The sequence below is a fragment of the Cucumis melo genome, chromosome 3 (assembly GCF_025177605.1).
Source record: "Cucumis melo cultivar AY chromosome 3, USDA_Cmelo_AY_1.0, whole genome shotgun sequence".
In the NCBI taxonomy this organism is placed as follows: domain Eukaryota; kingdom Viridiplantae; phylum Streptophyta; class Magnoliopsida; order Cucurbitales; family Cucurbitaceae; genus Cucumis; species Cucumis melo.
In genome coordinates this window covers 1,179,440-1,195,083 of record NC_066859.1, presented here as the reverse complement: position 1 = coordinate 1,195,083, position 15,644 = coordinate 1,179,440, and the positions used below count along the sequence as shown (strand labels likewise).

Below are 15,644 nucleotides of genomic sequence, written 5' to 3'. Positions count from 1 at the left end.
TAAAAGATTACCCCAGAGTCAATAGATTTCAAATCCAATGAATTATTGAAGTTCATTTTTATTAATTCTACATTTGAGCAATGAATTTTGTGTATTTAACTTAAGAAAAATGGTATTTTCCTTATACATATATACCTGTAAGTTTACGAGGAACATACCTAAAAGCTGCCCAAGTATGCATGCTCCCTGTGAAATACCGCCATCTAAACTTATTGATAGATTAATCTTAAACATCAAGGATGATTCCAAAATCTACAAAATCTTAAAGCGTCCGTGAACTTCAAGTGTAACACTAGGGGTGTGAATTTCTCTATTAAAAGCAACATGGAGATTAATAAATACCAAAAGTTTACAACAAGAAAATTAATTGTAGACTCTAAGAACACATTATTTCTCTCAACAAGAACACTGAATTAGCATACCTCTTTTGCAGCATCAATATTTTTGCAAACAAAGGTTGAACCGAAAACATACTCCATTGCACTCTACAATTTCCACCAATTTGAAGAAACATGTTATTTACATTGAGAAAACAAAAGTTACCTAACCAACCAAAAAAAGAAGCCAATTGCTACCAGTCCATTCATGCTTGTTATGCTATAAAAAGAAAAAGTTTCTAGTACAAACTTGAAATGACAATCACTATTGCATACAACCACAACTAGGTTGCTAAATCAAACTCAACTATGTAAATTTCCCTATATTTTCCAAAACCTATTAAGTAATCTTTCCTTAAATATAAGATCTCATAAGCACCACAATGGACAATGATTTTGATAATGAAAAAAGAACATGAACCAAGTATGGATACAAGAAAAAACATCACATTATAGTAAAACTCAACCAATAATTAAAGTATACAAGGGTTCACCAAATAAAACTTTTAATAGCTTGCTCAAACTAATTTAAACTATTTCAGTAATCTCCCACAGACCCACCTCACCCCAGCCCACATTCAATCGATCGGTTAAATTTGTTTGCTCATACTACAAATATAAAGAGGGGAAAAATTCTACCATACTTCACATTTCAACTACTTCGAATCCAACAAAGAGTTAAATACAATATGCAGTTAGCTAAAACAATCCCTTCAGCAAACCCCCCCCCCCCCCCCCCCCCCCAAATTTCAAACCATACAAAGTAAATAAAACTAAAAAGTGAGACAAATGGGAAATCAGAAACTTCACCAACTAGCTGATGAAAAACAAAAAGCTTTAAAGATTAATAACTTGAGTAACACAGTCAATTAGTGACAAGAAAAGAAAAAGAAAAGAACTTGGGAGATTGTGGCTCTAAACATAGTGTTCACAAAACTAATTAATTTTAAATAGTAATAAGCATTGAATCCTACACTAGTATACATTGGATTAGAAGCATCCTCTCTTTCAATCGACGCCATTGTCGAACGTTCTGGAACAGGTCGGCGATGCTCTTCCGAGGAAAATGTGAAATTAGACGAATCTCTGAATCTCGCGTTGGAAATGAAGCGGAAGATTCAGAGAAAGATGAAAAGGGCAACGACGAAAGAGATAGAGATGTGGTTTATGCGTCGTCTTCCATGTCATCGTTGCCAAAAAATGTTCTCATTCCGACAAGGTGTAGATTTACACCAAATCGTTCGTCGTTTAATGATAACCGGTACCAGAGTTCTTCAATTACAAGTGACGGAACTATCAAAGAAGAAGAGAAAATAGAGAGTGGTGGTGATTCGACCCTAAACCCTAAAGTGAGATTGAGAAGAGAGGGAATAAAGGCACGAGAGAGTGAACTAAGGGTTGAGAAGAAATCGAGAAATAGGAAGAGCAAATGAGTTTTAATTTGTCTTCTAATTTTATTGATTTAATTTAACAAAATTAAAAAATAATTAAAGAAATTAACTATAGCTTTAATGTCGGTTTAAAACCGACACTAAAGCTCCTTCTTTGATGTCAGTTTAAAACCGACATTAAACATCCACGTTTTGAAAAACGACATTAAAAATCCATTTTCATTTTTTCCAACCGACATTAAAGTCCATATTTCTTGTAGTGCTTTATAAGTTCATCCAAGTGGATTTTAAAATGAATCTAAGACTAGCTCTATAACCTTTGTGTGCACCTAGTTATAATCCTTTGAATATTGACAAAGAGGTTGAGCACGTTTTAGATTCTTCTTTGTTTGCTAAAAAAGAGACTTCTTCTGAACAAAGCATGCATGTTGAATTGGATGTTGAAAATAATTCCCCTTTAGAGCATGTTGGCATGATAGTTGAAAATGACACATTTTTTGAAAATGATTGCTTGATAGGTGATAACATTGAAAAGACTTCTTTGGAATATTTTGATAATGAAAATCTCTCTCATAATGCTTCCACTCATGTTAGTGAGTTGAAAAATATGATTTGTGACAAACTTTCTAGTGTTGAAACTTTGCATGTGAACAATTCAGAGTTAGAAAGTTTGGATAATAATGTTGATTCTTTCAAGAACCTAGTTGATGATTGTGTTAATGACTACATTGTAGAAACTTTTGGTCATTCTTCTTCTTATAGTGTGCATGAGCTTAACTACTTAGAAAAAGTTGATAATGAGCATGAATTAGATGATGAAAATGCAAGCTATGAGTAAAATGCAAGCTTAGAACAAAATGATTTCTTTGACATTGATTCTTACATTGAGGCTTCAAACTTTAGGCATGTTATCAACTACATCTTTTTAAGACAAAAATATGCAAGGAATAAAACTTTTCCATCTAACATTTCTTACTTTCCTCTTAATGATGATCACCACTCCTAGCACTAACTTCCTCATCGATAGTCAACCAACGCTTGGAAGGTCTTCAAGAATCACACAAAGAGGAAAGAAACCCTTGGTCATTGATCTGGATTAAATTAGAGAGAGTATGGTCGTGCAACCGACCTTAAACAATGCAAATTTTTACTGCTTTCTTTTAAATTATGCACATTTTCAAATTTTTTAGTTTAAGCTCTTTAATAAAATTTGATAAAAATTCTTGTTTTCTTTTTGTAGGAATAAAAGGGAAATGAAGTATAACCAAACTTGGAACCTTTACAAGCAAGATTCCATGAAAAACTAGATTACAAGGGAGGTTTTCTATTCACATGCTTTTTTTTTCCATCCTTAGAATCTTGCTTAAAATGCTTTGAGAACAAAGAAAATTTTTTAAGTGGGGGTGGGGGCCTTGTATGTTTCATGTCCTTTGGGAAATTTTCATTTTGCAAAAAATGCCCAAATTTTAAAAGTTTTCAAATGCTCTATTCTTAAAATACGTACCATGTCTACTTTGCTTTCTAGCTTAGAAAAGCATGTATGCCCAACCATTGACCATTGAGCTTAGGTGTGTGATAGTGTTTGTTATTTGAATATCTTAAATATATTGAAAAATACTTTGATAGCTTAGAAATGAGTAGAACACATGCTGTTCATTTTCTGAATATTGTGAATTTTGTACACACTTATTAATATGTGCTGAAAACATGTGCTGTTTTTTTTTTATTTTAATATTAATACCCCTCTTTTGGCCATACCCACTTGTATATGATTGTTTGAATGCCAATTATGATTGTTAGTGAATGCTTGATTGCTTGTATAAAAGAATAAATACATGGATGTCTTTCCTTAGCTAGTCTTCTTTGTTGCTTTATTAGGACGTGCTTAGGATGCATTTGTCTAAATCTTGCCTAGATAAATTTTGATAATGATAGGAAAGCTTTTTAGAAGTTTTAAATGGTCATAACTTTCTTGTTCAATTAAACCGTGAGTTAGGAGTCTTGTCTAGTCGTAATGAAACTAGAAGTCTTATGTAAAAGGTAGGTGTTCAATAAAGCTTGTTGTCACTTCGAAGGGAACGAACACACTAGAACTAAGTCAAGAACCCTAGACAATAATAACCAACTGATTCTAGCAAGAGCTATTTACCATTTGCATAACAAAGAAAAAAGAGAGTGGTGTACTTGCTCTGTGTAAAGCATTAAAAAGTGTGCTTATCTTGAACACAGAAAAAAAAAAAAGAATGAAAGAAAAAGAATACAAATGCAATATGCATAATAGCTCTTAAAAAATAAGAGAGTTAAGTCGGTTAGGTCAAGTAGAATGCGTTGAGTTCCTTAAGTATCAGAGCTTGTGTAGGGAACTCTTCACTTTTGGCCTAACCAAAACTAGACCTGTCCAGTTCCTCAGACTTCAGCCGGTTAGATCAAGTAGAATGCGTTGAGTCTTTTCAGTATTAGAACTCGTGTAGGGATCTCTTCACTTTTGTCCTAACCAAAATCATACCTGCCCTATTCCTTAGACTTCGATCGGTTAGGTCAAGTAGAATGCATTTAGTTCCTTCAATATCAGAGCTTGTGTAGGGAACTCTTCACCTTTGGCCTAACCAAAATCAGACCTGCCAAGTTCCTTAAACTTCGGCTGGTTAGGTTAAGTAGAATGTGTTGAGTTCCTTCAGTATCAGAGCTTGTGAAAGAAACTGTTCACTTTTGGCCTAACCAAAACTAGACTTGCCCAGTTCCTCAGACTTCGGCTGGTTAGGTCAAGTAGAATGCGTTGAGTTCCTTCAGTATCAAAGCTTGTGTAGGGAACTCTTCACTTTTGGCCTAACTAAAACTAAACCTGCCTAGTTCCTTAGACGTCGGCCGGTTAGGTCAAGTAGAATGCGTTGAGTTCCTTCAGTATCAGAGCTTGTGTAGGGAACTCTTCACTTTTGGCCTAACCAAAACCAGACTTTAATGAAACCATATAACATGACGGAAGAGCAATTGAATTTGAGAGCCTTTCTATTTTACCTCATTGAGGGTGCAAAACGTTGGCTTTATTACCTGGAACCCGAATCTATTACAATTTGAACCCAAATGAAAAAGAAATTCCTAGAGAAATATTTTCCCATAACCATTGCTAACTCAATCATAAAAGAAATCTATGGAATTAAACAATTCGATAAGGATAAGTGAGATAAGTGAGCTTTAAAATCAAAATATGAGCTACTTTATAAGCATGGTTAGAGGAGATATCCATCAAATAATGTTTTGTGGAGTATGTGGGGAAAACTGGACACTTTAATGATCAATGCCCACAAGTAAAAGATGTCAACCTAGCTAATGGGTTTAGGAGATATGAACCACAAGGTTCCAACTTTTACAATTCTTCATGGAAGGATCATCCAAACCTCAAGTTGGGATCTCAAGAACCTAGACACACATACCCATCAAATCCTTCTTCCTCAACTAGCATGAACTTAGAGGACGTTTTTTTTAAAAAAAGGAAAACGACAATTTTATTTTTCAGCAAACAATGTAAGATTTTCATAAAGATACCTTAGCTTTTCAACAAGAAATAAGGGTTGGAATTTCTAGTTTAACTAGCCAAATGTCTCAACTTGCTTCCACGATGAGTAAACTTGAGTCTAAGGGTAAGCTTCCTTCACAACCTAATGTTGTAAATGTAAGTACCCTTACTCTTCGTACTAGTAAAGTTGTAGACACTCCTAGTTCAAACACTACTTTGCATAAGTCTAGCACCCCCTTTCTTGTTAAAAAGGATAAGGTAGATTCACATTCAACTTCTTCTTCTTCAAAACCTTTGAACAATATTGCTAATGCTCCTTTTCCATTCAGGTTAAATCCACCAAGGAAGGACAAAGTCAAAGATGAAAGACTTCTTGAAATCTTTAAGAAGGTGGAGATAAACCTTCCTTTACTTAGTACGACAACAAATTCCAAAGTATGTCAAGTTCCTCAAGGAGCTTTGTACAAAGAAGGAGAAGACATTGAGACAAAGAAAACATCATTGTAAGTCAAAATTTTTGGGAATTAATCAAGAAAGATATCCCAAAAAAAGCTTAGATCTAGGTATGTTCATCCTTCCTTGTCTAATAAGGAATAGACAGATTAACTTTGCCATGTTAGACCTAGGGACCTTGATAAATGTTATGCATATGCATTTTTTTTAGAGAACTAGGGCTAAATAATTTGCAAAAGACCAATGTAAGCATCCAATTAGCGAATAGGTCCTATTTTAGCCCCTTAGGCATAATTGAAGATGTCCTTATTAAGGTACGAGAGCTTATTTTCCTCGCTGATTTTTACATCCTAGATGCCCATAAGACATACGCACCTAGAATACCTAATATCTTGTTAGGTAGGCCATTCATGAAAACCGCCAAGGCCATAATTGATGTCGATAAGGGTAGCTTATCAGTAGAATTTGTTGGAGATAGGATATCATTTAACATCAATGAGTTCGTGAAATATCAAATGGAGAACTTTTCTCTCAACTACCCTGATTCTTTCAAATCTATTCCCATAGCTTGTGATAGCTTGTTTGGAAGCCATTTTGAGAACCATACTGATGAATTTTAATCTTTTGAGAATATTTTGTATGATGAATATGCTTCTTTTAAGAATTCTTTTGGTGAATATGACCATGCATGTGTTAACAACGAAAATGTTTCTTTTGAAGAAAACTGTGTTTTAGATGAATCTTTGTTTGAACTTTACTATGAGCTAGCTTTAAGAGAAGATGAGAACTCACTTTTAGATAGTTTCATGTACCTTGATAAATTCATCCAAGTGGATTTTAAAAAGAATCTAAGACTAGCTCTAGAACCTTTATGTGCGCCTATTCATAATTCTTTGAATATTGACAAAGAGGTTGAGCATGTTCTAGATTCTTCTTTATTTGCTAAAAAGGAGACTTCTTTGGAACAAAACATGCATGTTGAAAATAATTCCCCTTTAGAGCATGTTGGCATGATAGTTGAAAATGACTTATTTTTTTTTAACATGATTGCTTCATGGGTGATAACATTGAAAAGGCTTCTTTAGAATATTTTGATCATGAAAATCTCTCTCATAATACTTCCACCCATGTTAGTGAGTTGAAAAATGTGATTTATGACAAACTTTCTAGCGATGAAACTTTGCATGTGAACAATTTAGAGTTAGAAAGTTTGAATAATAATGTTGATTCTTTCAAGAACCTAGTTGATGATTGTGTTAATGACTACATTGTAGAAACTTTTGGTCATTCTTCTTCCTATAACGTGCATGAGCTTAACTAGTTGGAAAAAGTTGATAAAGAGCATGGGTTAGACAATGAAAATGCAAGCTTAGAGCAAAATGCAAGCTTAGAATAAAATGATTTCTTTGACTTTGATTCTTGCATTGAGGCTTCAAACTTTAGGCATGTTATCAACTGCATCTCTTTAAGGCAAACATATGCAAGGAATAAAACTTTTCCATCTAACATTTCTTGCTTTCCTCTTAATGATGATCACCCACTCCTAGCACCAACTTCCTCCATCGATAATCAACCAAAGCTTGGAAGGTCTTCAAGAATCACATATCGATAGTCAAGGTCATTGATTCAGATTGAATTAAGAAGAGTACGATTGTGCAATCGACCTTAAACAATGTAAAGTTTTACTGCTTTCTTTTAAATTCTGCAACTTTTTTTTTAAATTTTTAGTTGAACATCTTTAATAAAATTTGATAGGAATTCTTGTTTTCTTTTTGTAGGAATAAAAGAAAATGAAATGTAACCAAACTTGGAACCTTTGCAAGCAAGCTTCTATGAAGAATTGGATTATAAGGAGAAGATTTATGTTCCCCTTCTTTTTTTTTTCCATCCATTAGCATCACATGCTTAAAATGCTTTGAGGACAAAACAATTTTTTAAGTGGGGGGGGAGAGGGGGGGGGGGGGGGGGTTGTTGTAGCCTTGCATGTTCCCATATCCTTTAGAAAATTTTTATTTTGTCAAAAATGCCAAAATTTTAAAATTTTCTAAATGCTTTATGCTTGGAATAAATACCATGGGTCTACTTTGCTTTCTAGCTTAAAAAAGCATGTTTGTCCAGCCCTTGAGCACAGAGCTTGGGTTTGTGATTGTGTTTGTTATTTGAATATCTTAAATATGTTGAAGATGCATACTTTGAGAGCTTAGAATTAAGTAGAACACATGCTGTCCATTTTTTGAATATTGTGAATTTTGTATATACTTAAACAATATGTGCTGAATAATAAGCAACAAGATTGAGTGAATACCGTAGTGTCCACACATTTTTTTCTTGCTTGAAAATTGGTTCTAAACTCCACAATTTGATTGCCCTGTAGAAAAGCTTGACAATATACTCACTTCACTAGCAAGTTAATGAGTCATTGTGTTTGTCTCCTTCATCCTCTTGCAGATGATTTTCTAGTTTTAACTTGTGAACAATCTCTTTCAGGCCTACTAGTCTACAACTCGACATTGTCCCGAGTCTTTTTTTTTTCATTAATAGTTTGATTCTAGAAACATCCTTCCATCTCCCAGCTACAACATAAATATTCAAAAGCAATCTATAGTATGAGTCATTCTTAGGTTCCATGTCAATCAAATATTTTGCTATTTGTTCTCCTAAAGAAACAACACTCACCAAACGACATGTAGTGAGCAAGTCAATCCATACAACCAATTTTGATGAAAAGTCCTTGTTATCCTCAGGCATGTTCCTATTTCCATAGCCCGCTCTATCAACCCTACTGCAACGTAAACATTGGCTAAACAATAGGAGTGGGAAAAAATTTGTCTCAGAAGAAATACTTTGATCATCACGCCGAAGTAATTCTTAGTGTCTTTCAGCAGTCTTGCTCGGGCACAAGGACATAGAATGCCAATAAATGTAATTAGCTAAAGTTAATAGTGTTATAAGGTACTATAAGTCCTACTCTAATTGCATCTCAATAGCTTGGATCTATCTCATGTTCTTGGTGTGGTGTTGAATTCAGGAGTTAGGCATTGCTATAGTTAAGTTAACAAATCACGTTGAACATCCTGCGAAGGAAAAACATATCAAAGGTATGTTCTTTGATCCCCTTCTCAAGATAGTAATATTCTTACAAAAATGAATGTATCTTTACATTTCTGTTCATTTGAACCTTACATTTTTTTTATAATTGTGGTTCTTCTATTCGGTATTGTACGATAATAGAACCATAACATTACAATAAGATGGTTTTGGACTTTTTTGCAGCTATATACGCAGCTATTTCAACTACCAAGCCTAGAGCTGATGTTGCATATTGCATTCATGCTTCGGCAAGAAGATGATCTAAGTTACATAATTGGGCAGTAAGTCTTCATCTTTTGACATCATAATCATTATAATTCTGCATTCTTGCAAATCAAAAAATTAAAATTATATATCTTCTCATTTCAAAGTTCAAAACATTTGATCTTTTATAGTTTTTTGAGCTTAGCCATCTATGTTATTGTGCATGTTAGTAGAGTTGGTAAATGTCACATTTGATATTTATTGACATGATTAGAGTATTTTTGAGAAATATTATTCTTCAAAATATAATTCTTATATATTCTTTCCTTTAGTGTCTTTTAATTTGGGTATATATAGGGTTGTAATCTTTGTTTATTATCAATGAAATACCAATATTCTATACAATCTAACATGGTATCTCAGAGCAGGTGGTCCAGGGAGGCCTTGTGTTCAAGCCCCTGCATTGTCATTTCCTCCCCAATTGAAATTAGGGGTTTTAACTCAGATAGCCTATTTAGGCCTATATTTTTACACAATGGGCCTAAATTGGTTATATATTACACTGAAGTACTAAATGGGCCAATATTTTACATAAAAGTCTGACTCAAATTACTACAATACTCATATTTAATTATTTACAAATAAAAAAATCAAATAGGAAAGTGTAACATTAATGCCGTATATTGAGGCCTTTTTGAACCAAGAAAGGCATTACTCATCCTCTTCCTCGGTGTTATTCTGCAACAAATCGTCAGGGTTTCATCACTTCCACAGCGTTCATCGATTTTGGTGAGTGTTCTGCCGCATTCTTCCATTCCGGTGAATAATTTTTTTTCCATCTGTTTACTGTGAAGTAAATGGGGTATATATGAAAGTGTATTTTGTGCGCAGTGATAGAGCTTGAAAACTTGTTTAGGGTTTTCAAGAACTCAACCTTCAGCAAAAATTAAATATTCGGCCATTTTCCTTGTAACATCCCATTCAGAATAATTTTACAGTTCAGGTAAGTTATTTTGTTTTGATTATTAAGTGAAAACAAAGGGGGGTACATATGGACCATTTTTCGTGCACAGAAATACACAGTAAATCGGTGATTAGGGGATTCAAATATTGATCAATTACTATGAATGTAATGTCAAAAAAATGTAAAAAAAATACGTGAACAAAGTATATTCAATAATGCATGTTGTAGGTATTTCCTGATTAAACATGCATTTTTTCAGTAATGCATGTTGAAGTCTATATATTTCAGTGATGGAAATTCTTATACCTTCAATCATACTTTATATGGTTGCATACTCTGTAGGATAAGTTTGGAAAAATATGGTTAGAAGAAGTGAAAGATGCCTTGAATCAAGGCTGAAGAAGATTAAATCTAGCAAGGATAATCCTATTTTGATAGAAGATAATGCAGGGGTATATTTGATATTTACTGAATTACAATTAAATATTGTATATATAATTAAAAAAATATTTAAAATGTGTATATATATATATATATATTGAAGCTGATTTGCTTAATTATATTTGTTTGTAGAATAATGAAGGACAAACATCGCATGATGTACCTGAAAACTTCTCATCTGAGTCTGATGAGGTATATTGGTGATTTTTACATATTATAAAATTGTATATTACATTCAAATTTATGTATAAATTGAAACTAACGTTAATTATATTCGATTATAAGCAGGACAATGTACTAATAGCGAGAAGAAAATTGTTCGAAACTGTGATAAAGAGGAAATGAAAGGAAACTGCTGCTGAAAATGTACGTATATTTCAAATGTAGATATGTAGATAACTACCATTATAATACTCAAAGTTTGTTATTGTTTATATGAAATGTAGGTATCTAAAAAGAGGAAGTTTGAGAATGATGTTAGAGCAAGTGAACAGAAGAAGATGAAGAAAAGTGATAAGAAAGAAGCGGTGGAAAAACAGAAGAAAAAAACAAATGAGAAGACAAGATCAACAAAATAAAAAACAAAGATATATAACATTTATGCATATAATATTGTAGTTTATTATATTGTATTTAGTTGTCACTAAGAAATTATGTTACTAATATTGATACAGAAAAGGAGTGAGGATAAAAAAAGGGGAGAAAAAAGAATGGAGCAGAAGGAAGATTATGAGGTATTCATAGCTATGATGAAATATATTCTAGGTACTGTTTTATACTAGTATATATAAAGTATACATATAACAAAGTTGTCCTTTATATGTTGTGTGCAGGATGCATCGTTGATCTAAAAGGAGTCAATGGTCTAGGGTGCAAAAGTTGAACATATATGCAAGAGTAGATGTAATTAGGAATATTAAAAAAAAATTGAGCAGTAGGGAACTAGAAATGTTTAGGATAACAACTTTTGAAAATTTTCTAGACATCAAATTCACCAAATTCCAAAGCCAACTACTATACCACATAATCAGACGTCAATGTACATTGACGAAGGACGATGAGTTGTGGTTCAATTTTGAAGGAACTATTGCCAAATTTGGCATTAAGAAATTTGAAGCTATAACAGGATTGAACTGTGGTCCATTGCCGACCGTTGATATTTCGATGGTGAAGGATAAATTTCTATCAAAATACTTCAAGAATGAAGATTCGATACCTAGGTTTAGGGTCTCCTTCTTATTTAATGAATCGAAAAAATTGAAGGAGGAAAATAGAATTAAGATGGTTAAAATATACTTCTTAGAGAATTTCCTCCTAGGGAAACAGTTTACAACGGGATGTGATTTGAAACACATCAAATTAATTGATGATGAATAATAATTTGATGCATTTCCATGGGGTAGGTTAGGTTACAATGTGTTGATTGATTCTATGAAGAAATCTATAAAAAAACCCTACTGCTTTAGCTGTTGGCATTGCTGGATTTGCTTACTCCTTACTAGTATGGGTCTATGAGTGCATCCCACTCTTGACCGGACCATCAATATTCTATGCATAAAAAGTTGATGATAATAAGATTTGCATGCTGAATTAGGTTGTAGACAACCATCATAAATGGAAAGATCTGGCCGAGAAGGTCTTCGATAATGATAAGGTTTGATTTTGCAATTGTATATTTTATACATATCGATAATATTTCATATTCACATGATAATATTATACCAACATATATAACTGTGATTTCTGGAATAATTCAAATTTGAGGCAATGTTTGAGGAAGATTTCGTGGAAAGAAGGACGTTCCATGAAAATGTAATGAGGGAGGAAACTAATGTTACATTTGAGAGAGGTGAAAGCTCACGACAAGGTGAGACATCCAATGAGAAAATTCCTAATGACTTCCTGAAATTTCAAGAACTCATTCTGGCCAACAATGAATGTTTAAACAATAAATTGGACAAGCTGATTAGGGAGGCCAAAAGTCTCAAGGATATGTTGAAAGAAAAGGTAAATCAAACAGTGGAAAATAATGATAACATACCAATGGATGACAATAATGATGAAGGTGAAGGGGATACACACAATGAGAATGTTGAACATGAAGTTCAGAGGGATGTATTAATCAGCAAGTACATATTCTATTCATTCCTGTGTTAAATATATATGGATGTATATTTTTCCAAACTAACTATAATAATGAATAGGATGGAAACAATGAAAAAGAAAATGGCGGAGAATAAGTAATTTATATTTGTAATTTATACTGTATATTACTATATATTACATACTAATTATGAATATTAATAGGGAGGACAAAATGAATTGTTTGATGATGACATATAAACACTGCTCTACTGAATGAAGTAGAAAAAATTGAGAAAGAAGCAATAAAAATGAAGGTAAGTAATTAAGTGATTAATATTAATATATTTCAATATATATATAGTTATGTTGTAAAATTAAACATTATGTGGTTAATGTAGAAGAGAAAGTTGGGAAAAATACTTGCTCAAAGACCTGTACCTGTTAGGACTGCTTCAACTAATGTATGTATATTTCTAGTATTAATAATATATACGACGTCATATTGAAAATGTACCTAAATAATTAATGAATGGAATAACAGGCTTATCAACAAGCAGTCAGAAAGAGCATAAGGAGAGGGACTTTACCTTCACAGATATTGAGATCGCCATACACAACGAAATTTGGATCTACAGAGCCAAAAAAGGAAAGGATAGAGTTCAATGCTCAATGATTTGAAGCACCAAGCTTTAAATTGCTCTCCTAAGGTCTTTAGAAGAATGTGTTATTTGCTTCTGTTTTTGTTATCTTGAACTGAAGGAACAGATTTGTATTTTAGAATAAAGTAATTTGGATATTGTTATTTGCTTTCTAATTTACACAGTAGAAATTTGTTATGTATCTGTTTTTTTATAGTTTTTAAAATTGAAAACAATATGATAATACACTTTTCTACTGAGATGATATATATCAAATAAAATAGTGTATATCATTATATTTAACTTTTTAATTTAAATTAAACTGAAATGCACAATATTTAATCTAATAGTGTTACGTTCTAAACTGCATAATTTGAACAATACAATTATGGTTAATCACAATAATGAACGTTATTGAAAGCAAGTTTGTAAAGTTATTGAATTTGAAAGCAATATCATCCTAAATTTTACGACTGAGATGATATATATGAAATGAAATATTGTATATCATGATATTATACTTATTAATTTAAAGATAAATGAAATGTAGAATATTTAATAGAATATTGTTACGTTCTGAATTGCAAAATTTCAAGTATAAAACTATGACAAATAATGTATACATTAAAATGGAAAGAATATCATATGGTTGAAAAAAAGGAAAATAATGAAGAATATATTTCCAATATTATGAAGTATATAGGAACATATAATTAAGGAGAATTTAGGAAACATTTATAATTAAAATTAAAATTTTAACAACATTACAATAAAAATGAATATTGTAATCTAGTTCAATAAGGAAAACTTGCATCTCTTGCAATTATGACCAACACGTCCACAACGGCCACATTTAATGTGTCTCTTGAACTCCATTCTTAAAGAAATTCTAATCTTCTTCGGTCGACCAACAACACGTTTTACATTAGGTGGAAGGATGACAATGGACATAATATAATCAGGTATTTGCCATTGAGGATGATCACCTAAATGATTTATTACTCCTCTATATATTGAACTCAAAGTGCTACTCAAGTAAAAAGGGGAGACATATGACTTAATTGATAAATGTTTCATGGTGAAAACAGCACATGCATGCGCACAAGGTATTTCCAATATATCCCACATCCTACAACTATAAACCTTCGTAGGTAAGTAAATAACATATTGGAATGTTCCATATATAACCTGATATTTCATGTTATTACCGGATTAACCTACAATGGAGAAATATAAGAGTCATATATACTGTATATATGAGATATGAAGATGTATATTAAGCATAAGTAATAATTGTTAAAATGACCATACCTTCATTGATCGACTAAGTTCAATCTGTTCCCTTAATATACCTCAAAAGTTTTCGTAAAATTAGTCACTTGATAATCAACTCATTTCTTTGTTCAAAAAATCATCTTTGCAACATCGTTCGCAAAAACTCAAGCATTGAATATATTGGTAACTCCCTAGCCTTCAACATAGCAGAATTCAAACTCTCGGATATATTAGTGGTCATGACATTATATCTCCTATGTGGTGAGTAGGCACGAGACCACTTAGCAAAACTAATGGAGTCAAGCTCCTCACGTATACCAGGGGCAGAAGATTCCAACAAACGCATTTCTTGTTCGAAGTTTACAATATTAAATGTCTTCCCACATGAATGAAATATGGTATCTACTATTCTCTTATACTTCAACTTGAGGTTTTGAAGTAAATGAACAAGGCAGATGCAATGTTAAACATTGGGAAATACTACCTCTATAGCTTTGCATATACTTTTATGCCTATCAGATACTATGACAACAGCATTCCGCCTACCTATAATTCTTTTATCAGGTGTTGAAGCAGATAACAAAGTACCACCGTACTTATTCTCATACTAGTTCCATCAATAGAAATGACTGGACGACAATGTTGCCAACCAGAAATGGAAACAGATAATGCTATGAAGAAGTAAAGAAATCTACCATCGACATCAACTTTGTATTCAATAACAAAACCTATAAACATAAAAAAAAGAACATATAAGAAAAAATGTATAACAATATACTTAAGTATATTGTTAATATACCTGGGTTGTTGAGTTCTAATATGTATGCAAATCTGCGTAACATCTTGTAGAAGTCCTCAGAAGATCCGCGAATATCATCTAACGCAGCCTCACGAGCACGCCATGCTTTTTGGTAAGATATACTTAAACCATGTTCAACACGAATGAAATGAACTATATCTTTGAGAGTTGACAATTGAGAACCAGTTAAAAAAAATTTGTTCTTAATTAGGTCCTTGATAACAATAAATGTGGCTTGTCTATGATCCATTAATGGAACATCTATTGAACAAGTATGTTCTGAATCAAACCTAGTAAGAACCCATATTGACCTATCCCCATGAATAGAACAAGAAGCACACAAGAACCATTTGTAGTTTTCAATGGCACATTGAAAAATCATAACTTGTTCGATTTCACAGTAACATACTGAA

General features: G+C 32.5%; 1 protein-coding gene across 1 annotated transcript; it reads left to right on the top strand.

The window, feature by feature from the left end:
* Positions 1-10,352: 10,352 nt before the first annotated feature.
* LOC127148589 (uncharacterized) lies at positions 10,353-13,192 on the top strand. The gene is made up of 8 exons (XM_051082671.1): positions 10,353-10,445; positions 10,567-10,626; positions 10,881-10,961; positions 11,109-11,168; positions 12,029-12,088; positions 12,199-12,549; positions 12,918-12,980; positions 13,061-13,192. Exons 1-8 carry the CDS (start codon positions 10,353-10,355, stop codon positions 13,190-13,192), a joined length of 900 nt encoding a protein of 299 aa, XP_050938628.1.
* Positions 13,193-15,644: the final 2,452 nt, after the last annotated feature.

Bases quoted from the DNA above. Each gene is read 5' to 3' on its own strand.
- LOC127148589 (XM_051082671.1), top strand. From the start codon at position 10,353: ATGGTTAGAAGAAGTGAAAGATGCCTTGAATCAAGGCTGAAGAAGATT. The intron at 10,446-10,566 runs GTATATTTGATA...ATTTGTTTGTAG, and splicing joins TGATAGAAGATAATGCAGGG to AATAATGAAGGACAAACATC. The intron at 12,089-12,198 runs GTTTGATTTTGC...TTCAAATTTGAG, and splicing joins AGGTCTTCGATAATGATAAG to GCAATGTTTGAGGAAGATTT.